Raw genomic sequence first — 24,657 nt, 5'->3', positions numbered from 1 at the left:
TGCTAAAGTTGAACTGGGTCAGTAACAATATAAGTGAATAGGTTTATGTAGATTGAACTCTCGTCTTACCTAAGATGGTGGTGAATTTGGCAGGCTGAACTTGAAAATTCTGGGTACAAATTCAAAGAAGAATGGAAACTAACACGAAGACCAAAGTTTCGATGAGACAGGTATATCAGAAGTCAACCGCTTTGATATATAAAAAAACACTGGTGGTTATCTTGTAATAAATTCTTTATATACAATTGGACGTCATTGTGGCAGCATCTTTGCTGGCAATAATCATCTTTACAAAATTAATGCAGCGAGCTGATAGAATTGTTAGCACCCCGGGCAAAATGCTGGGCGACATTTTGTCTGACTACGTTCTGAGTTCAAATTCCACTGAGGTCGACTTTGTCTTTCATCCTTCCGGGTTTGATAAAATAATTACCAGTCAAACACTAGGATCAATATAATCGGCTTACCCCTCCCCCGAACTTACTGGCCTTGTGCCAAAATTTGAAATCAATAATTATCTTCATGACAGCTCATACCGTTTTAAAATTTTTGAGTGCTTTTTGTCAACCATTTGTCTCGGTAAATTCGACAGTTTTCTTGTGCAATGTCACATATAGTTTGACTATTTAAAAACATTTTGGCAAAAGTTGACAATAAACATCTACCAATCCTAAAAATAATTTTAATTCTTCCTTATTTTTTGTAGAAACGTCTTCCGTTGAAAGGAATCTCCCCCCACCCCCCAAAAAAACCTTCTTACTGTTAATGATACGTTTGTCTGGCAAGTGTCTTCTACTAGAGCCTCGGGCCGACCAAAGCCTTGTGAGTGGATTTGGTAGACGGAAACTGAAAGAAGCCTGTCGTATATATGTATATATATGTACGCGTGTCTGTTTGTGACATTGGGCAAGTGTCTTCTACTAGAACCTCGGGCCGACCAAAGCCTTGTGAGTGGATTTGGTAGACGGAAACTGAAAGAAGCCTGTCGTATATATGTATATATGTACGCGTGTCTGTTTGTGACATTGGGCAAGTGTCTTCTACTAGAACCTCGGGCCGACCAAAGCCTTGTGAGTGGATTTGGTAGACGGAAACTGAAAGAAGCCTGTCGTATATATGTATATATATGTACGCGTGTCTGTTTGTGTGTCTGTGTTTGTCCCCCTAGCATTGCTTGACAGCTGATGCTGGTGTGTTTATGTCCCCGTTACTTAGCGGTTCGGCAAAAGAGACCAATAGAATAAGTACTGGGCTTACAAAAGAATAAGTCCCGGGGTCGAGTTGCTCGATTAAAGGCGGTGCTCCAGCATGGCCGCAGTCAAATGACTGAAACGAGTAAAAGAGTAAAAAGAGTATACTTGCATCTTTCAGTCGATTTTTAATTCCTCTTCAGTGCCTAAACATGATCCTGATTATTTTATTTTTTATATCACTCCCAAGGACTTTTCTATTGCACTTCGAAAAAGAGCCAGCTTTTATGCTGACTAAAATAGCATGCATTTTTAGAAAAGTTACATTTTCTATTGAATAAATGCAAAATACAATTTCGTCGCAATTTAACCTGTAGAATGCATTTTCCCTGATAATCTTGAATTTCAATTCAGATAAGTTGACCAGAAACGATCGAGATGAGACCAAAAGCTCGAAACTTTGTAGTTTTAGTTCTTTATGTTTACAATTACACCCCTCAGGTGTGGGTGGTGTAGGCCAATTTCATTTTTACCCCATAGAGGTCAACAATATGTCCAGTACTGACTGCATTTTCTAGCCTTCTAATTGACCAAAATATCTTAGATGAGTTGTTAATAATATTGAATGTTTCCATCTGTTAATCTCACCATTAATATATATATTCCGAGTACTATATAATGACAGCTTACTGTTTGTTCTAAATTATAACACACACACACACACACATTCTTTTCTTCTTTTACTTGTCTCAGTCATTGTACTGCGGCCATGCTGGAACACCGCTTCAAAGGGTTTTTTAGTCGAAGAAATCGACCCCAATAAGCCTTGTGCTTATTTTATCGGTCTGTTTTGCCGAACCGCTAAGTTACGGGGACGTAAGCGATGTTGGGGTGACACACACACACACACACACATATATATATATATATGTGTGTGTGTGTATGTATGTATTCTCTTTTACTTGTTTCAGTCATTTGACCGCGGCCATACTGGAGCACCGCCTTTAGTCGAGCAAATCGACCCCGGGACTTATTCTTTGTAAGCCCAGTCTATCGGTCTCTTTTTTGCCGAACCGCTAAGTAACGGGGACGTAAACACACCAGCATCGGTTGTCAAGCAATGCTAGGGGGACAAACACAGACACACACACATACATATATATATATATATATATACAACAGGCTTCTTTCAGTTTCCGTCTACGAAATCCACTCACAAGGCATTGGTCGGCCCGGGGCTATAGCAGAAGACACTTGCCCAAGATGCCACGCAGTGGGACTGAACCCGGAATCATGTGGTTTGTTAGCAAGCTACTTACCACACAGCCACTAATCCAGAAATTGGTCAATCCAAAACTGTCTGAATTATTTTATGAATTTCTATCAGTCTACTTCCTCGCTTTCAACCTGTGTAAATTATAAAGTGATTTTGAGTTGTTAGACGGATTTAGCGTCTATATTTAGCAAATAGGCACAGAAGTCTCTGTGCCCTTAATTATAATTGTATTTCATATTATTATACATCTCTCTCTCTCTCTCTATATATATATATATACACATACACACAAAAAAGACGAAGACAGGTGGTGTAGACAACAAACAGATGTATTAATGTAACGCTCGGGAAGTGAAAAAGTCTTTAACATTTCGAGCCTATGCTCTTCCACAGAAAGAAACAAGGAGAAACAATATATACGACAGGCTTCTTTCGGTTTCTGCCTATTAAATCCACTCACAAAGCATTAGTCGGCCCGAGGTTATAGTGGAAGACACAGCAGAACCCGGGACCATGTGGTTGAGAAGCAAGCTTCTCACCACACAGCTACATCTGCGCCTGTATTAGGCATTTTCATCTCACGTTTCGATGTGTTTTGTTATCCGACTGTCATTAGATGTCCTATTCATTCTTGTCCTGGACTCGAAACATAGAACCTTTACTTCTAAACTAAACGCACTAACACCCTTATCTACTCATGTAATTTAAGTCCATCTGAACAGCTGATGACTATCCGAGATCAATTCGTAGACAATAGGGAAATAAAATTTAAATATTTCATCTCCAAAGACGCGGTAAATAAATAGTTTGACAAATTATAATCTCATTCATTTAGATAATTTTTTTTGTATGCTAAGTATATAAAAGGTAAGTTACCCAACCATGCCACAGCAATCAAAAAGGCAGAGAAAAAGAAGAAAAAACAAAATATAAACAAAAGGAAACCATTTATAACGTCCATCACGAATTAATGAATAAAATGAAGCAATAAACAAAGTAAATCCTGCTTTTTTGATCAGGTATATCAGCGAAGCTTTGTTATGGTGACGAATAAAAGAGGCGTGTCAAGTTCTGCTATCGACTTCTCGCGAGAGTCGGCGTTAATAGACTGAAGATGGAGGCTGTTCCTCGTATGCCAATGTTATGTTTTTCTTTAAAACACAGCCCCGAATATGTGGAATTTGGCCCTGTTTTGAAAAAGGTTTGTTCAAATTTATTTTCAGACGGATTTGAGATATCAAATTTTATTTGTGTGTTCGTTCATTGCAAGTATAACTATAGAGTTTTATAACCAGTTTTACTGTTGACATGTGTTTGTGTTAGCTTGTCGTTTTATTGTCATATCTTCCTATCTAATAAGTTATAGGTGTCTGTGTATATATATATACATACATGTATGTGTTTTATATATATATATATATGTATATGTATACACACGCGCGCGCGCAAAAATTGTTCGCTGAGATTTTTAATGTTATTATATGAACATAAACTAGATCCGACAGGAAAAAATTGTAGAAGCGTAGTTACTTTCGTTTCAATATTACACCCGATGGTTTCGCACAACAGCAGAAGGATTAAAGATAAGCACCTGTTTAACTAACTCACACATTCCAATTCATATTGACGCATTTGTTACTTTTAAAAGGATATGTATTCAAGCTTTCATCTCTATCGAGCTTTATAATAAGTATCAAGAGGATGTTTCATTATTTCTGTTAGTGATGCAGATTTCTGCATATATACACCATCTATATTTTAAATTAACCCATTCGATAGACTACATTATATTTAATACTTTATGCTTGTTATTCTATTGATTGATATGCCTTTTGATGAGTAACTTATGTCTTCCTGTCTATTTCGTCATGCTTTCTGTTTACCTCGATATATTTTGCATTAGTTTTCTGTTTTCTGTTAAAGAATAGGGAAATGATTAGATAAGATTTGAGACTATTGGATTTTTTTTCTTTTTGGAAAGTTGAACGTACATGTAGAATATATATATTTATACAGTTTTGCTCAACACATTTAAATAGCATTTTCTCCTTTTTATCTATTTATATTTTCAATCTACGTTAACACTACGAGGCTATTAACCAACTCATTACGCCCGGATGTGTGTTCCTTACAGCTAGTCAAAGGTTGTAGGTTGATTTGATCTTTCTGTTAATAAGCTATTAAAACATTTCTGTATGTATGCCTCTGTTATGTTAGGTACTCTTAAATTAAAAGAAAACTAATAAATAGCAGTCTTTGTCTGGAAAGAATGTTCTACCTAGATACAAGTTTATTTCTGATCACTGTTTATTGAAACAAATATGGTTTTATTCTTTCATAAATCGAACCTGAATTCTTAAATATTGGTTCAAGCACACGTTTAACATTATTTCTGGTATTCTTAAGAAATAAAATTTTTGTATTGTGATAATATTAGTCATTTACAACACACGTACACACACTGGGTTAATATATAGTTTTTTACTTGCTTTAATTTTTTTTTATAACGGTGTGTAATTGTCTGTCATGCATTTGTGACCTGGTCACTGATGTTGGAGGTGATGGTGAAAAAGATAATGCGAAGGGGAAGAGTGTTAGGAAGGGGGATGGAATGTAAACTATATTTAATCCATCGGCTTATATGAGCTGGTCAAAAAAAAACTAACATTTGACAGATACAAGGGAAGATTCTGTGATTAGGTGACTAATGTACAACGAAAGACTTACTTTACATTAGTAAACCTCTGATATTTAATAAAATAACAGAATCCTTAATATTAGGTTTTAAATGTTCTGTACGACATTACCAAGTTGCTGGTTAGTCTCGTATTACTTTTTACTCTAGCTTTCCCGACGTTTTCGTTTCTCTTCCTAGTTACCCGTTCCTGTACTAACCACTATGCTCTGTCCATCACTCTCTGCCCATGTCATTCCTTCATCGTCGACTTGTTAGTGTTCAAGAGGAAAATTAACCCTGTTAGTCTCAGAGAACTTGTAAGGACCATAAATGCTGCTCCTTGTTCTAGACCAGGCCTGGCCAACTCGAATTACATTGTGGGCCACTTTGATCAAAGTTTTTTGAGGCCGCTTGTATACTGTCAGAATTGAAAGCATTTTGCTTTCTCATGCTATTATTACAATAATGAATGAATGATCGTTGATTTAACATATTATCGTTGCAAAAACAGTAGTATCTTTCTTTACTTTTCATAAAACAATCTTTTGATTTTTGATAAAATTTTAAAAATGTTTAAATAAACTCCATTTCAAGAAAGTATCAAGTGGGCCTCAAGATAAAAGCCTGTGGGGTGCATGCCCTGTTCTTGCCAAAGTGTTTTGACTGGGATTTCAAGTTAAATCGCTTGATAAACAGTAATGCAAAATACCTGACACATGCACATCTTCGCTCACAGGCCTCCAGTGGACATTCTGCAGGTGTAATTGTTTTTCTCTTCAGTGTAGTAGTTAAACCTGACTGCAGCCCCCCTCCACCGATTAGGAACCATATTTTAAGACTTTGATTTTGGGCTACTATACCTCACACTAAAGGGTGGTCACTGCTATGAGATCGATCAAATGCACTTGTTGAACTAAAACACCCTCTGTATCGGGGTACACTGGATACCTTACATTGTCTTCTTTCGTAACATTTGCTCAAGCTATATTTGCTAGCGGTGTTGAATGATAATAACACTATAATTATTATGGCAGTTTAAACAGCTGTTGTAGATTTCAAAGTCTAATACTGTAATTAATATATCTTTAAAAGTAATTCATTCTTTGAAATAAATTCTATAACTGTCTGTGGTTGAGACAGCACAAAATACTGGGAATGGAAACAATATGGTAAGAAGTTCAGTCTTCATTTCTGTAGTTTGAATCTATTTAGGTTAGCTTTTATAACCTTGGGTTCCATAACATAACTACCAGGTGAACTGAAGATCAGTGACTTCAAACTGACTGGCTATTGAGATAATTTTTCTAATGCTTTATATCCATCCTCATATAAATGTTCCTTACCTAGAAAAAATAATGACCCTTTGTTGTACCAAAGAAAAAAAAAACTCTTCTAAATAACCAATTCTTTGCCTGTAATGTATTTAGTGTATTTAATCTGTTTCAAGGCTGAAATTTAATTTTTAAATATACAGTTGCGGCCAAAATGTTCAGAACGGCATTGTTTTCGTCAGAAAAATAGGTATAAGTTTTTATCAAAGTTGTTTTATATTCTATAATTTTCACAGACAATAAATACGATATTATTTGTTATTGCCTGAGATTTTGGTGTAATTTGAGAGGATAATACAAAAGTTATGGATGATTTAGTGATTTACTGCAAAACCCATGGTGGCCAAAATGATCAGAACGGTTGCTTTTACTCCGTGTTTTAGTATATTTAACCGGCGAACTCTAATGTTTTGAATTTGTTTACGTGACGGTTCGTTTACTAAACATTAGTAAGAATATTTGCAGTGTACTTTGTTAATATAATGCCACTTACTCCGTTACCAATTCGTCAGCAGATTATTAAGCTTCGAAGGAAGGATAATTTAAGTATTGGATCTATTGCAAAGATTGTTAACAAGTCAAAAAGTGTTGTATACGGTATTCTTAAGGTTTACGATGATTGTGGTTCGTGTGAAGCAAGAAAGTTTACAGGTAGGCCAAGAAAAACGACCAAGAGAGAAGATCGTGCTATGGTAAATTTGGTTAAAACGGACAGATTTAAAACTGCTGCTGCTGTTTCTCGGAAAATGAGCATTGTATTGAAGAAAACTTTATCTCAAAAAACTGTGTCTCGTCGTTTAGTTGAACATGACTTACAAGCAAGAGCACCTGCAGTGAAGCCACTGATCAGTTCCAAGAATAAAAAGTGTCGTCTTACCTTTGCAACCAAACATGTGTTGTGGTCTCAAGAAAAATGGCAAACGGTGCATTTCAGTGATGAATCTAAGTTTATGCTATTTGGCTCAGATGGGACAAGGTACATTCGTAGAAAAGTAGGTGAAAAATTGTGCCTAAATGCCTTAAGACTAGTGTTAAATTCGGTGGAGGAAGTGTCATGGTTTGGGGAATGATATCTGGAGATGGTGTGGGCCCTTTGGTGCGATTACATGGAAAGTTAAATGCAGGAGTTTATAAACAACTTGTAAAAGATATATCTTGCCTGTGCTGAGAAATTCAACTAAGCGACCACCCATATTCATGCAGGACAATGCTCCATGTCACAAGGCTAAGGTGGTCATGAACTTCCTCAAGGCTGAAAAGGTTATTGTTATGGATTGGCCAGCTCAAAGCCCAGATCTCAATCCTATTGAAAATGTGTGGAATATTCTAGGAGAACGCTCGAAAGCCAGAAATCCTAAAACAACTGAGCAATTATGGAATGCCCTTCAGGAAGAATGGAATAAGATCACCCAGCAAGAAATTGAAAATTTAATTTCCTCATGCAGTTGAAGATGTCAGTGTGATTGAAGCTAAAGGGCTTCACACTAAATATTAAATAATTCCAGTATTCTGTCATTTTTGATTATTTTTGCCACCATGGGTTTTGCAGTAAATCACTAAATCATCCATAACTTTTGTATTATCCTCTCAAATTACACCAAAATCTCAGACAATAACAATTATTATTGTATTTATTGTCTGTGAAAATTATAGAATATAAAACAACTTTGATAAAAACTTATACCTATTTTTCTGACGAAAACAATGCCGTTCTGAACATTTTGGCCGCAACTGTATATTGTATTCCTTATCTAATTTGAAAATATACTCATTAGTTTTAATATTTTGTGTCTTGGTTCTGCATCATCCTGTTAGTGAGACTGAATTGTCTAAGAACTATTCTAGTAATCTCAAGATTTCACATTTTTTTTTGCATTTACTCTCCATGTTCCAGCTAACAAATTGAAAAGATTTCGTTGTCCTATGTTGAGTATCTTCATTATAGTAGGTGATGGGAAAATCAGCCTGTAAGTTAATCAATTCTGAGTTAAAAATGAGGTCCAATGTCTCTAAACAAGATTTCAAACTAAGTCACAAACTTAGCTAACCAAGAGTCTATCTCTTAGCTTTGACTACAAACTTCTGTAGGTTTAAATATTGTTCCTCTTACCTACATAGATTAATATATTTATGCTTGATCATTTTCTTAACCTACTTGTTCTGAATTGAATTTTTATATTCAGTGTCTGGTTGTGCTCAGGTATATTCCTTCCTAGTCATCACATGTTTTTACTCTCATACATTATGGTATTTGTGATACAAATCTCGTATGATTTTTCCTTTTTAATGCTTAATGGCATTTTTCACTTCAACTTCAGTTTCATTATTTTATGGGGGCGACTTGATAAAATGCATCCAGTTCACACTGATGATGATAGATGTAAAGTGATTCATGATAGAAAAGATATATGGCTATAAAGGCCTTGTTAAAGCAAGGTAACAAATGGAAATTTGGGCTCTGCAAAGGAAAATACAGGCAACCACCACCTATTAAGGAGAGCAGTGACTTTGAGAAAAACTTATACAGGGCAGAAAGGACTCTTTGGTTATACTACTGAAAATTTTTGTCATCCCACTGGCATAAGAAAACGTCCAGTCTTTGGAGTTAGGAAAAGCACTCAGGAACGAATACCCATGTCGTCTCCCTTGAAAACAAACAAACAAAAAAAAAATGCTGAGCTACAGCTCATTTTCTTTATTGCTGTGCATGATAGATGATGGAAGGATCAAGATGCTTTTAGACCTGTTGAATTATTATGAAATGGTAATATTAACTTGCTTTAAGGTAGTGAGCTGGCAGAAAGGTTAGTATGCCAGGCAAAATGCTTAACGACGTTGTGTTTGTCTTTACACCCACAGTTCAAATTCTGCCAATGTCAGCTTTGTCTTTTGTCCTTTCAGGATTGATAAGTACTTGTTGATTACTCAGATCAGTCTAATCGACTATTCCTCTTGCCCCAAACTTGCTGGCTTTGTGCCAAAATTTGAAATCAATATTAACTTGCTTTCTCCAGTGTCTCTGATTAGTCCAGCATAGCTTACAGTAACAATAATCATGTCAAGTACATGTGACGAGTTTAAGCAGGTTATTCAACGTCAGTTTACGTGAGCTCTCAGTGTATAAAATTGATTTCACTGATTATAAGGTATTGACTGTGTTTATGAACACACAGTTCCTACTGTTTAGACTGTGGAGGTTTCAAGTACTAATTAGTAATAACTTGGTTTTTGTCCATGATCTTCTTATCTGATTTTCTATATCTGCATTGTATTATTTAGATGAATCTACTGTGACAAACCTCACTGTAGTACACCAATAAATGGCAGTACACAGTTGCATGCTCAGTGACCTTCAAGAGGCAGTGTGCCAAGTGACATCATTGTGTTTACTTTGCAAGTTGTGAAATTTGTGTTTTTAAGATCACATGTATGTGATTTTTGTATTGGACAGGAAGTTGAAACGGCCAATGTGAAATTTTGTGTTAAACTTGGGATGTTTAGACATTGAGCATGCTTTGGCAAGCTTATGGTGATGAGGCAGTGGGTCGTATGCATTGTTTCAAGTGGTACAGGTGCTTCAAAAGCAGAAGAACATCCCTGGAAGATGATGAGCAATCTGGAAGACCTGTAGTGAACGTCACCCCAGGAAATGTGGAGAAAATTTATCAGTTTGTGCGTGAGGATCATTGGAAGACAATCAGTGACATTGATATTGTTGGTCTGTTGTATGGGCCTGTGCATGCGATCCTAATATCTGAATTGAACTTGTGGTGTGCCTTTGCCAAGTTTGCCCTCCCCCTCCTGCTGACCTCTGAGCAGGAAGAATTTCGTGTCCAAATCTGTCAAGATCTCCATCAGCATGCCACTGATACATCCTTGATGTTGAGGATCATCACTGGTGATGAGTTGGGTCTACAGGTATGACACTGAGATGAAGCAACAGTTGTCACAATGGAAGAGTCCTTCATCTCCATGACTGATGAAGGTGAGACAGATCCACAGCTCAATCAAGAGCATGCTCATTGTTTTTTTCGATATCCCCGGTGTTGTGCATCAAGAATTCACCCCCCAGAGCTAGACTGTCTATTGAGAGTTCTACTGTGACGTTTTGAAGTGTTTGAGGGAGGACATTCAGCAAAAGTGATTGGATCTGTGGTACGTGAAGAATTGGATTCCTTGTGACAGTGCACCCTGTCACCAAGCTCTCCTTGCAAAACATGGTATCACTTCTACACCCACCCTATTTGCCAGAGTTAGCACCTGCTGACTTCCATCTCTTCCCAGAGACGAAAATGCAGCCCAAAGGTCACCATTGTAACACCATTGTCAAGATCCCAGAGTGAATTGCAGGTCCTCAAGTCACAGAGAAGGATTTTCAGGCCAGATTCCAAAAGTGACAGAAATGCTGGGATCAGTGTATTGCTGTGCAGGGTGACTATTTTCAAAAGAGATGTTAAAGCTTAAGTAAAAAATTTGTTTTTTTTATTAAACATAACTAGTCCCGAACTTTCTGATAATACCTCATAGACCAACATAGACATTTAGGAAGTTATTGATGTTCATTTGGTTCAGATATGTGATTTTTTAATTTTTTATTCTAATCTGAAACTAATTCTTGCTTAGGTAGTATTTTGAAATTGAGTAGAAATATTGCTTTTGTTTAACTCCACATGGCCTGACTGAGCAAACCTATGAACAAATGCATTCCAGCTTAGATACACGATTCCCTTGGACATAGCATACTTGAATTGTTTTTCCATTTTTATGATGGCAGGGTGTTATTTGAGGGAAATTTGGCTGCTCTTTCTAGCTTGTTGCTTCTTTCATTTCTTGCTTTTTTTGTATAGTATTGTTCTTTTCTTTTTTTGCTTGTGGTTTATGGAAACTATTAATACAGAACTGTTTAAGAATTGTTAGTTGTTGATGCCAATGTATTTCATGAGAGCCTTCTCTGCAGGAATTGTTGATACAATAAATTGTTTTCTCATGTGCTTTATAATTTATTTTGTTATTTAAACAATGTTTTACAGGGATTCATTTTGGTTTTCTTTTAGTGTTTTTGGTGGGACTCTGTTATTCAACCCTAGGTCAGCTCTGATAAAGCAGGACTATGGCATTTAGGTAGTCAGCCAAATGACTTGGTATAATCAACAAATCCATATATAGTTCTATTTAAAGACCATACTGCACATTCTAACATACAGCAGTTAACTTTATTAGTTGCAACCTGGGCATGTTGTGCTTGCACCACTCTTCTGTGTTGGTAAAAATGTTTGTGTAGGAATATTTTTGTATCTAATTATTAAGTGTTGTGGTATGTTGGACTTATCACAGACATTTTTGGCATTGAGCACATGAGACATCCTATCACTGGTGGGATAAATAGTTTTAAGTTTTGTTCATTGCAAAACTCTTAATTTATCCAGTACTTTTAGTACATATATCTCTATGGTTCCTGTTTACTTCTTGATGGAGTGATCCAGCTAAAAGTTAGGTACTTATGCCAAGGATACAACACTGATCTGATGAGATATAAACAGTTACTTTAATAGATGAGTACCTCATAAATAGCATATTGTTCCCTTTTTTAAAGTTTTTTTATTTTATACTAAAAATGATTTGACTTAAATAGATAATTTTCTATTTTCTTTGCCATGTTTTTAACACCGTTTAGATTATAAAGATTTGTAAGGCTGTGTGGTAAGTTTGCTTCCCATCTACATGATTCTGGGTTCAATCCCACTTTGTGCCACCTTGGGCAAATGTCTTCTACTATAACCTTGGGCTGACCAAAGCCTTGTGAGTGGATTTGGTAGATAGAAACCAAAAGAAGCCAGTTTTGTATGTGTGTGTATCTGTTCCCACCTCACTTGATAACCAGGGCTCAATAAGTTCAAAATTCTTCAAGAGGGTGCCCCAGCATCACTGAAGTCTAATGAGTGAGACAAGTAAATAAGTTATGTTTTGATGCAATGAAAAAGATTTTATGGAATGAGATTAGTCATAGCATTATATGTGAGAAAAAACATGTTTTACAAAAGTAGCAGGATATTAAATGTAAATAGATAAATGTGGGAAAGTGTTGGGATGATGGATGATAACCAGATTTCCTATAGAACAAAAATCGTGGAAGTGGGGCAGAGATTGATTAGATTAAAGAAAGCTTCAATGGTTTAAGTTAGAAACACTTTGATGGATATTGTATTATAGGCCGGTCCAGTTCATGCCGGTGCCAGAAAAAAAACACAGTAAAATGATTTATGAAATTTAAAATTGCCTTTTTCTTTAATAAAATTTACAAATATATTTTGCACTAGGCATGATTCAGAAATGTCTATGTAAAAACGAGTATCTGTATAACGATCAACCTTGTCTGTTGTGCAAATTTGAAAGGTTGGTTTTGAGTGGGATACTTATGTCATTGTTAATTCTCAAGTAACTTATCTTTTTTGTTGTTTCATTTTCAAACATGATTAAGCCCAGTGATTCCCAAATAGTTTGTTGCAGTGCACTGGAGTACTGCATGGAATATTTAGGTACATTGTGTGTGTGTATTTTTCTTTTCTTCAAGAATTTAAGTCTTTAGAAAATACTAATATTTGAACATCTTGAAAAATGTTATTCATAGATTTGTTATACACTGATCTGATAGATAAAACAAGGTAACCAATAATTCTCTATTTTTTCTAATTTTTAACAGAATTAAGATTTATGTGAAGTGTTCCAATAATTTTTTTTTTTAATCATCAGTGCACTATGAAATCAAAGACTGAGAGCCACTTTAGCTGTTTATTTTTATTCATTCATTTGATATTTTACTATAACTAGTGTGTTGCACTGTCTTTGTGAAGATCTTTTTAATAAGTAAGATTGAAGATAGTAACATCTCACCGTGTGTGTGTGTGTGTGTGTGTGTACATGGATATGTTGGTGTAGTATTCCATTTTTTATATACTTGTAAGAGTGGATGAGATGCCCTCTCCATCTGGTTCTAGCTACCACAATGTGAAGTAGTTGCTTTATGTCACTCAAGCACACTGGAATGCAGCAAACACAAGGACTGTGTGTTTTCTTAGTTCCATTCCAGTAGTTCCAATGAAACTTGATAATATGGTCAATGGATGTGACATATGAATGGTGTAATATGTGTGCAGATATGTAGTTTGAGTAAGTGATAATCATGCATATCTTCTCTTCTTCATCTGAAGAAAAATATTTGGTTCTGTGATTTTAACTGAAGAAAATTAATACACACCTGATTTTGTTTTTTCTTTAGTCAGTAGGGGTGGGCATTGCCCATAACTCTTTATAGGCCCTTTTGAGACTGGCAGAAATGGGGAAGGGAGGTATTCTCAAACCAGAGACCTGGCTTGATTGCTTGCAACAGAGTAACCTCTACTAAAGGTACCCAGCAAATAGGTAGTGGTATTAAACGAAGTAGTCCACAGTGAGATTTGAACTCAAAAAGAAGTACCATGCCAAATACTATAAGACCTCTAATTTGATACTTGAATGGCTCTGCCAGTCTACCACCTAAGACCAGTACTTTATCAACTGCCCTGGTAACATGAAAGGTAAAGCTAACCTCAGTGGGAATTGAACTCAGAGTACAGATAAATTGGAGTAAATACCTCAAAATATTTTGTTTAATATTCTAATGACTCAGTCAATTCACTTCTTATGGAATAACTTATTGTTTTGAAAGATTTACTCTGTCAGCTTCTGTATTTTTACTTATATAAAATGCTCAGATTGGGACTGAAGTCACTGAAACTCCTTGTTTTGTGTTATGTTCCAACATTGTTTAACTCCAGGTTTGTGCCCTAATCCATTATAAAAATTACAAAACAATACACTTGGTATTAGTTTGGCTACAAAGAAGGCAAATCCAAATATCTTTCTCAGGCATCAACTTCAGAATATAAACTCTGCAGTTACAAATTCAATAACCTTATCCACCTTACACACAGTCACATAAGAATGTGTAGTTCTATGAATATAGTTTTTCTATTCACTTGCACTGTATTCTTGGCAAGAATGTCTGTGGAATTGGTTGACGTATTAGAGCTTCAGATGAAATGTCATGCAGTATTTTATCCAGCATTTCGTGTTCCAAGTTCAGTTTCCACTTAGTTCAACTCTGGTACTTTATTTATTGATCCTAGAAAGATAAGAAGCAGTCTAGAGCAATGGACTGGCATAACCATTAAAACATCAATCAACTTGCTTTGTGGTATATATTCCAGCTATTTGTATTCTGAGTTCAGATTCTTTTATAGCCTACTAGAGTGGTAAACTTGATACATTTTCCAGTTTATCCTCATCACTTGACCCTATTGGCTCTTAATCTCTTGAATCTTATTCCTTCTCTCTCTGCCTGCTTAGCTTGAAGTGTTGTTCCTTTCTGAATCAAATTTTAACTCTTTTCCCCTTCATTCTCCTTTAAACCTTTTCATACTCTCCCTCCCCTATCTGTTTTCTGTCTCTCTATATCAACCTGTACATCTCTTTTATTCCCACTCAGATAAAGAACCTAAAATGTTAGATTCTCCACTCATCACAAAAATTGAAATAAGGAAGCTTTACCACTCCTGCTGGTTTATTGCTTCCATTCTCCTATTGATGGTGATAGAAACAATCTTAAACAACTGCTTTCTTTAACCCCTTCACTCTCTTTCCCTTGCTTAGTTACCATCAGTATGGTTTTCATAATCAAATCTGTTAGATCCATGCTGTCATATGGTGTACACTGGTGGTCCTCTGCGTTTTTAAGAGCTTTGACAACAAAACAATGTTGCCAGTTTATGATTTCCATCTGTATCTTACCATTTTGATCAGAAGTTTATCAGATTGTCCTATAGCAGCATGCATTAACAGAACTGCCTCTAACAAATTCTATCAACTTAGTGTACTTGTGGGTTCATTTGTCCTACACTCTTCCCTCTTAATAAATTTCTCACTGTTACTGGAGTAACAATATTTACTCCAGTGTACATGATACCACTTTTCAGTCCTGTTTTAATATTTTGTGAATAAGCTTCATCTTATTCAACATGTCCACTACATACCAGACTAACAGTTAAATGTGTCACTCACTAGCAGGAAGGGCATACTTGTGTAAAACTAACCACATTTGCATTGGTGTGAAAATCAAATGTTGAGAGAGAGAGAGAGAGAGAGAGAAAACAATGGAAAAGTGAAAAAAAAAAATATTGTTCATTTATTGGTTATTGGTATGTTTTATCTTTATATCTTGGACTTTGATATTTGGAATCTCACTTCTAGGTTATTGCATCAAAGCAACAATTCTTTTTATGTAGTAACAGAAGTCTCCATATTACTTGAAACCAAATTGTGACAGTCAGTAGTATCTGTTTCCTGGACATGGATTGTCTGAACTGTCTTTATCAAAGCTCATAGTTACCTTTTGATCTCCAAGATGAACACATTTAATTTCCTCTGCCTGCAATATATTCTGTATTTGAAGTACTAGAATAGTCTAATGATTATAAATGATGGGTGGGGAAGAGAAAATGAGAGAAACAGCGGAATTATTAATCCATATTGCAGAATTGTATTTTCATGCTTTGTTGTTGTTGGTTTCCATTAGTGCATTTCATTGAATTTTCTTATGAACATTATGTTCAATTTCATGTTCTACTGACATTTGTATGTACATGTGTATGTACTTTTATATAAATAATTGTATCTGTGTTAAAAAAGTGTGTGTGTGTGTGTGTGTATATATATATATAATCAGTTGATATAGTGTTATTTGCGTCCATAAAACCATACTGGAATCTAGCCAAGGTTTGAGTAGACTATTTCCTGAGATCTATTGATATTACAACTGTTGTCTCAGTCAACATCAGAAGTATTAAGATTGGCTTTTGTTTGTGTGGAGACGGCTATCTGCTGCTTGTTTAGTCACATGTCAGTCCTAATCAACAGATCTTTTAACTATTTAATTTTATTCACTTCACTCTTATCTATGACAAAAATATATTTTTAAATAAAATTGATTTAATTGAATTGATACTCTTGTCAAGCCTAGTTGTTCCCATTGTAATTCTGTCTTTGGGGGTACCTTAATTTTTTTAAAGTTTTCCACTCCTTTCAGTCTTAAGGATTTTAATGTACTATATTTTCTGGCAATTAAGGCATACTTTTTTCCAAAAAATGCTCCCCAAAATTCACCCTGCACTTTGTGCTGAAGGACCAGCTTTGGGTATTCTTGGTCAGTGTTATTAATAATGGACAATACTGGTGATGGTGGAGGTCAGTGATGATATTTCATAGTGTTATGGTGAGTATTGTGATCTAGACTGCTATAATTTCTGAGCAAGGGGCATAAAAATTTTCATGATTTCTATGCACGAGAATGTGTGAAACATTCAACTAGGATATTTGGATCTAGCTACATTTTTCGTCACGGATTAGGCTTGCCAAAATTGGTTGATACAGCTTATATGCCTGAAAATACAGTATTCCAATGTTCTGTTCCTGACTAGCCCAGTATAGAATTGAATGTTTTATTGTTTGTTAATTCTGCACCCATCCCCACTCAGTATGAGTGCAGTTGGCTCTTGAGGAGCTCATCTGTCTTTGATTTACTTTTATTATTCTCCTGGATTCTTGCTTTCACACATTTTTTCCTGAGTTATTTATTTTTGAAAATAGAAATCTCATCCCCCTCTTATTATAAGATGTTAGTCATCTTAACAGTCTTCCCAAGTTGGTAAAACTATAGCTAATTTTCAACCTAAGCATCTGCAGATAATGACCACTGGAAAAATTTGGGTTGGGAAATAACTGAGTTTGATTGTAATGGAATAAACTCCCTTAAAAGCACCCAAGTACCAACCAGGTGGTTATTGTATGAAAATGAGTGGTATGTTAAGTTTATCACTACAAGCATCCTCTGTGTTATGGAACATTATGTTCCTGAAAATCTTGCCATAATATAAATTCCATAATGCAAAACCTATTTTCTGTGGACTCTCATGTTACAAAACCTTTCAGGAATGCAATGCCTTTTAGAATGGTGAAGCAGGGGATATCTGTATATGAAATGCATAAGAAATATGTTTCACTATCCTACAGAATATTTCAGCAGTTGGATGGGAGCATAATCTGTTGCATTTGACATTATGACTGTATTGAAAAAAAGAGGGTGGACATGAAATATTAGATGAAGTAGAAATAGCTTCAATGATGTACACACATTGTGTAAATGGTTGATGCATGCTGGATTGAAAATGACTTCAATTTAATGGATGAATATATCCAGAGCTGATGTATCTTCAAAAAGAATTAAGACTAAGGAAATATGATGAAACTGAGATAATTGGGCATCACTTAAGACAGGGCTGCCAATATGAAAAAAATTGTCTATCAAAATCAATCCTATTATACTTAGATTCTAGGTGTTGAAGGTTTCATATCCAAGTTATGCACAGAATAGAATATTTAGTCAGTGAATTTGATACTTTCTCCCATTTAGTTTCCATTTAGCAATAATACTTTACTGATGTCATTTACATCTGTTTTCTATGCTGACAAGAGTTGGACAGATTTCAGTGCATACCACCAGTACTAGATTGGGTGTCTTATGAGAGGACATCCTATTATCAGCACTAGTGTTTGTGCCATGCAAGAGGACTGTGGAATCCCTTCTATTCTGTGTCCAGTCTTATTTGATGTAACTGCATTCTTGCACATGTGGAGTCAGTATCTCTTGTATGTTCCATTTTCAGTATGGTTTCTACAGCTGAATGTTCTTATCTCCCATTACTTGGTGTATTTTATGCATTTGGTGTATTTTTGGCTACTGACCCTATGTAAATTAAACTGTATGAAAGGACTAAAGATCCTTTACTAGTTATATGAAGTTCCTGCTATTTATATGGTTATCTTCTGATGTGGCTTGTGGTATTCAGCTTTTATCCCATCAATGTAGGATAACCTAGTGGGTCTTTGCTTACCAAACTGGGTGTGGTATGGTGGTGATCCATCTCCAATTGCCATAAATGCTATTTCCATATATGAGCAAAAATAGGTAGGGAAACATTGTAAGTGTATCCTTCATGCCTCCATATTTTTAGCAGCGGAAGGGGAAGTATATATCAAGAAATTTGAAGTTGACTGTGGGGAGGATCTGGACTGTATGAACAGTTCTTTTTACAAGAGTCATTAAGGAGAGATATATAATTTAATACTTTTTTAATATGACAGAAATACTTTCTTAAATAGGCAGAAAACTTGTAAATTTGAGATATTGGAAAACTATACAATTTACCCTATAATGTTCTTAGCAGCATGGGACAACCTCTGTCTCTCTGCATCAGTCTGACCGTCTCTCTGCGTCAGTCTGACCGTCTCTCTGCGTAAGTTTGTCTCTCTCTCTCTCTCTCTGCTCCTGTCTGTCTGTCTGTCTGTCTCCGTCTGTCTCTCTCTCTCTCTCTGCGTCTGTCCGTCTGTCTCTCTCTCTCCCTGCATCTGTCCGTCTGTCTGTCTCTCTCTCTGCGTCTGTCCGTCTGTCTCCATCTGTCTCTCTCTCTCTCTGCGTCCGTCTTTCTCTCTCTGCGTCCGTCTTTCTCTCTCTGAGCCCATCTGTCTCTGCGTCTGCCCACCCGCCTCTCTCTCCCTCTCTGCATCCGTCTGTCTCACTCACTCCGCGTCCGCCCGTCTCACTCTCTCTCACTGCGTCCGCCCGTCTCTCTCACTGCGTCCGCCCGTCTCTCTCTCTGCGTCCGCCCGTCTCTCTCTCTGCGTCCGCCCGTCTCTCTCTCTGCGTCCGCCCGTCTCTCTCTCTGCGTCCGCCCGTCTCTCTCTCTGCGTCCGCCCGTCTCTCTCTCTGCGTCCGCCCGTCTCTCTCTCTCTGCGTCCGCCCGTCTCTCTCTCTGCGTCCGCCCGTCTCTCTCTCTGCGTCCGCCCGTCTCTCTCTCTGCGTCCGCCGTCTCTCTCTCTGCGTCCGCCCGTCTCTCTCTCTGCGTCCGCCGTCTCTCTCTCTGCGTCCGCCCGTCTCTCTCTCTGCGTCCGCCCGTCTCTCTCTCTGCGTCCGCCCGTCTCTCTCTCTGCGTCCGCCCGTCTCTCTCTCTGCGTCCGCCCGTCTCTCTCTCTGCGTCCGCCCGTCTCTCTCTCTGCGTCCGCCCGTCTCACTCTCTGCGTCCGCCCGTCTCACTCTCTCCCTCTGCGTCCGCCCGTCTCACTCTCTCCCTCTGCGTCCGCCCGTCTCACTCTCTCCCTCTGCATCTGCCCGTCTCACTCTCTCCCTCTGCATCCGCCCGTCTCTCCCGCTGCGTCCGCCCGTCTCTCCCGCTGCGTCCGCCCGTCTCTCCCTCTGCGTCCGCCCGTCTCTCCCTCTGCGTCCGCCCGTCTCTCCCTCTGCGTCCGCCCGTCTCTCCCTCTGCGTCCGCCCGTCTCTCTCTCTTCCTCGCTCCGTCTCTCTCTCTTCCTCGCTCCGTCTCTCTCTCTCCCTCGCTCCGTCTCTCTCTCTCTCTCTCCCTCGCTCCGTCTCTCTCTCTCTCTCTCCCTCGCTCCGTCTCTCTCTCTCTCTCTCCCTCGCTCCGTCTCTCTCTCCCTCGCTCCGTCTCTCTCTCTCTCCCTCGCTCCGTCTCTCTCTCCCTCGCTCCGTCTCTCTCTCTCTCCCTCGCTCCGTCCCTCTGTCTCTCTCTCTCTCCCTCGCTCCGTCTCTCTCTCTCTCTCTCTCTCCCTCGCTCCGTCTCTCTCTCTCTCCTCTCTCCCTCGCTCGTCTCTCTCTCTCCTCTCTCTCCCTCGCTCCGTCTCCTCTCTCTCTCTCTCTCTCTCTCTCTCTCTCCCTCGCTCCGTCTCTCTCTCTCTCTCTCTCTCCCTCGCTCCGTCTCCTCTCTCTCTCTCTCTCTCTCCCTCGCTCCGTCTCTCTCTCTCTCTCTCTCTCCTCTCTCTCTCTCTCTCTCTCCCTCCCTCGCTCCGTCTCTCTTTCTCCCTCGCTCCGTCTACCTCATTCCCTCGCTCCGTCTCCCTCGCTCCGTCTCCCTCGCTCCGTCTCTCTCGCTCCCTCTCTCCGCATGTAAATATGGTGGCCAAACAGGTTACACGTAACAAAATATAAAACAGATCAGAAAAGTAAGAGTTTCCTTAAATCTTTAGTTTTAGCCTGTAATAGTATATTCACTTGACAGATGATTGGGTGATTTATTTTAGGCTGTCAATAAGTGTTTTCATATGTATGTTGGTAATATTTAGTTTTATGTTTATTTTTTTCATAACTAGCTCTTTAACTATAGTAACCTAGTGACATTTTTTTGCACAAAAACAATTCTAGATTGCAATTTTTGTTTGGTTACTGTTTCGTTGATAGTTTCACTGAGTCTGTTTTCTTTCCATATCTTTAGTTTTATATAACTTAATGCTTGTTTTCTATATGATTTAACAAGTAGCTAATTTGTAAAAGACATAAATAATGTTATATGATCTTGTGATATTTTCAATGATATTTGTAGAATATTTTGAATGAGTTTCCTCCACTGAGAATTGAGACCAATTTCAGACAATTTGCCCAGAGCTTATACTTTGCTTCAGCTTTTATTTGTTGTGAAAGAATGTAATATCAAATTTGCATATTTTACTTCTTAGAGCACCGATTCTTAAATTAATTAGCATAGTAAACAACTGTTCAAGAGTCTTGCTGTTCATATCTTATTTTCTGCATAGTATTGTATCCTTGGCCAATGTACATATCTTTCAAGTGTTTAAGTACACCTACCTGTAAATAAGCAAAACAGGTTATGATCAAACCACTGCTGTAAGCAGCAGTGGCATTTTATAATTACTTAATGTTGTTGTTTAGCCCCAGATCAGCCTTCATTGATCAAACTTAAGACTGAAAGTATTCCAGTATGATGTCCCTGTTTTTTAAGATGGTAGGGTATTTTAGAGGGAGATTTTGGATGCTGTTTTTAGCAGGTCTTTCAGCTGTATAGGGGCTTACACATAGGCTTGTTAGTGAATATTTTATTTTGTAGGGTTGAACTGGTGTTATGGGTGTTGCTTGATGAATGATATACTCCTTTCAAACCAATTTGCCTCAGTTACACTAAATGAAGATAGAACTTTTTATTCCATGGGTTACCTGTTCTACTTGCAGTCTGATTTTCTGTTTGTGTATTCTGATTGATGTGCAGTATATTTGTGTAATCTTGGTTGTAGTGCAATCTCTAGTTTATATATATATATATATATATATATATATATATATATATATATATATATATAATTTTTCCTTCAGTGTTTATAATATAGTTTCAATTTGTTGGTTGTCTTATAGTAACCATATTAAAGTGTAATTGGCTCTGAGTAGAAAGTTGCAGTTCATTTATTACAGTAGCTGCCTTTTTACCTCTTGTCTCTACATCTACTTCTTGTGGATTGTAGTAATGATCATGTAGGGAAATTTGATATTTCACAGATTTGATAAATCTAGTAGCAATGTCCTTGGTGAATTTTATTTTATGCTTAAAACTTAAAAGGTTTGGTGGTTTTACATATCTAGTTAGGGGAGTTTGTTAATTGATTTGATATGGTAATATGTCTAGTCTATATTTGTTGCAATGTACCAACTTGTAACTGGATTTTAATATTAAATTGTGAAGTTTATTTTGAGCATCTCTTGTTGACTTGTAAAATTTTACAAGGTAATAGCATTAAAAACCCACGAGTGTCAGCATGTAATGTTCTTTTTCATTTGCATTGAAACAATATAACATATGATAGAGATACTTTTCTATACTCAACTATGGTAAAGCACATTTTATACCATATTGATGTCACATTTTTGTATATGAGTGTGTGTGTGTGTATGTATGTGTGTGTTTCTGCATTAGGTATGTTATTAAACACCCACACCTACATATACATATGTGACAACTGCCATGCATGGTCTCTGTGAGTGTGTGTTTGCGCGTTCGTTGGGTACATAAACACACATCTACATATATACATGTGACGACTGACAAAAACGAGGTAAAAAGCTATGTATGTCTGTGTGTGTCTCACTATATGTGACTGTTGTCACATTTTCTATATTGATGTGTGTGTTTGCACATTGGTTAGATATGTTATTAAACACACACACACACACACACCTACACTAAAGCTAGATGCTCCCATTATGTTGCTTTCAAATCTTGACCCACCTCGCTTGTGTAATGGAATTCACTTAATTGTTACTTCCATGAAGCCCCGTGTCCTAGAGGTAACAATCATAACAGAGAGTCACAAAGGAGAAAGTATTTTTATTCCAAAAATTCCTTTCATACCTACAGATGTTCCATTTGAATTTAAGAGGCTTCAGCTTCCAGTCAAACTAAATTTTGCTGTTTCAGTCAACAAATCTCAGGGTCAATCTCTCAAGGTAGTTGAACCTGATTTCTGTACTATATGCCTCTCCCACAGCCAACTCTATGTTGCTTGCTTACAAGTTGGAAGCAGCAACAATTTATTCATTTGGACACCAACAAAAAAATTACACAATGAATATTGTTTACCCTGAGGTGCTTCAAGTTGACAGATTTTCAGTTCTAAATTCTACTAGCATTACAATTTGGATTTTTAAAAATAATATATAGATATTTTTAGATAATTATGAGAAAAAAAATACATCTTCATATTTGTTTCCTCATCTGAATAAGAACAGCAGTAACCTGAGCAACACTGAGTCATTCAGCTAGTCTATTATATAGTTGCTTGTCAAGCTGAGTCGAGAGCATTAAGGATTAGTTTATGAAACCAAAAGAGAGAGATTGTCAGTGTTACTGCTTTTAAGGTTCAATGATGAACCAACCACAAAATCTTCTGTATATACAATTATTTACAAGTAATATTTGACTACATTGAGTAGCACTGTACTTATATTATAAATTAGGTTCCTATTAGTTTTGAATGTCACAATAATGACATATCCTGCTATATGTAGTTTTACAGCAGCATATATTTTTCAGAATGTTTGGAAAGCATTGCTTTAGTATGACATATAGGTTCAGTAGATTAAATTAATTTCTGATTTTAAGTTTCAAGCCAAGAAGAAAAAGAAAAATCAATATTTGTTAGCCACATTTTCTTTTTATGTTTAATAATACATCTTTGAATTAAATTAAACAGTTATTTATATTTAAATCTCTTACTTTCTAAGAATGGTACTAAACATTGAATGCATAGATGACTAAGATGATACACTAGGGACTAGATTATTCCAAGCCATTTTGCTTTGTTAATTGTCAGGTTTGTTATTTTATGAAGTCAAATTAGTTATTGAAAATAACTTTTGTATGGCTTCCTGATAAAATAAACTATTTTTGTTGCTGACGTTAATGTTACCTTGAATTGTAGCTAGGCTGGTTGATGTTAGCGAATTGAACTAGATAAACTTTGTGATATCTAAAGCTTTGTTCTTTGCTGTTTTAGGTTCAGATCCTATCTGTGTCAGTTTTGCACTTATCTCAAGACTGATAGAATAAATCTTGGCAAAATTTTTGTTATATTGACTGTTATGAGGCAAAACAAAATCCACTTTATCCTCTGCTCTGTGTGGCATTGTGACCCCGAGAAAGACATTCTATGCAACTTTTATGTGGTTCTATATATAAGAAATTATTGATATGTTTGTCATTATTACATTTCAACCAGCAATAAATAAATATTCAGCAGAAATAATTTGCTATTTTGAATGGTTAATCTGCAAAGAACATGTTGGTTCAATAAATAGTATCTATGTAGTGAAAGAAAACCTGCAAGAGTGAGTATTTGATGGATAATCATAACTGTTTCAATGACAGGGTCTAAATATTGTTCACAAATAGAAAAATACATTTCTCTTGTTGTGAACTCTGTAATTATGACAATCTATTGAAGTGGATGCTCTTGCAGGATTTCTTTGAATATGATGGTATATGTTGAACAAACATATTTCATTGTGACATCAACAGAACATAAGAAAAATGAAGCTAAGATGTAGTTCTTTTTACATCCTGAGAAATATATTGGTCATCAAATTTAGAAGCTGTATTAAGAAATTGACTAGATTGAGATCTTTGTTTTCATATTGCAGCTGATAATTCATCTAAATCATCTCAAAGTGTGGGATTTAGATGAGTTATCAAAGTGTAGATTGACTAACTCAAAGTATTTTGAGTTCATATCTTGTCT

At 36.7% G+C, this 24,657-nt stretch overlaps 1 protein-coding gene across 5 annotated transcripts in view; it reads left to right on the top strand.

Moving 5' to 3' along the window:
- The first annotated feature begins 3,523 nt into the window (after window positions 1-3,523).
- LOC115211750 (tyrosine-protein phosphatase non-receptor type 23) overlaps window positions 3,524-24,657 on the top strand; it is a 98,603-nt gene continuing 77,469 nt past the window's right edge. For all 5 annotated transcript variants that reach the window (XM_036501697.1, XM_036501696.1, XM_036501695.1 and 2 more), the window contains exon 1: window positions 3,524-3,667. In XM_036501697.1, coding sequence (XP_036357590.1) covers window positions 3,581-3,667 — 87 coding nt within the window. In that variant the 5' untranslated portion in view covers window positions 3,524-3,580. The remainder of the gene's footprint in view (window positions 3,668-24,657) is intronic.

This window comes from Octopus sinensis, linkage group LG1 (assembly GCF_006345805.1).
Source record: "Octopus sinensis linkage group LG1, ASM634580v1, whole genome shotgun sequence".
NCBI lineage: Eukaryota > Metazoa > Mollusca > Cephalopoda > Octopoda > Octopodidae > Octopus > Octopus sinensis.
This window is presented reverse-complemented; position numbering and strand designations above follow the sequence as displayed.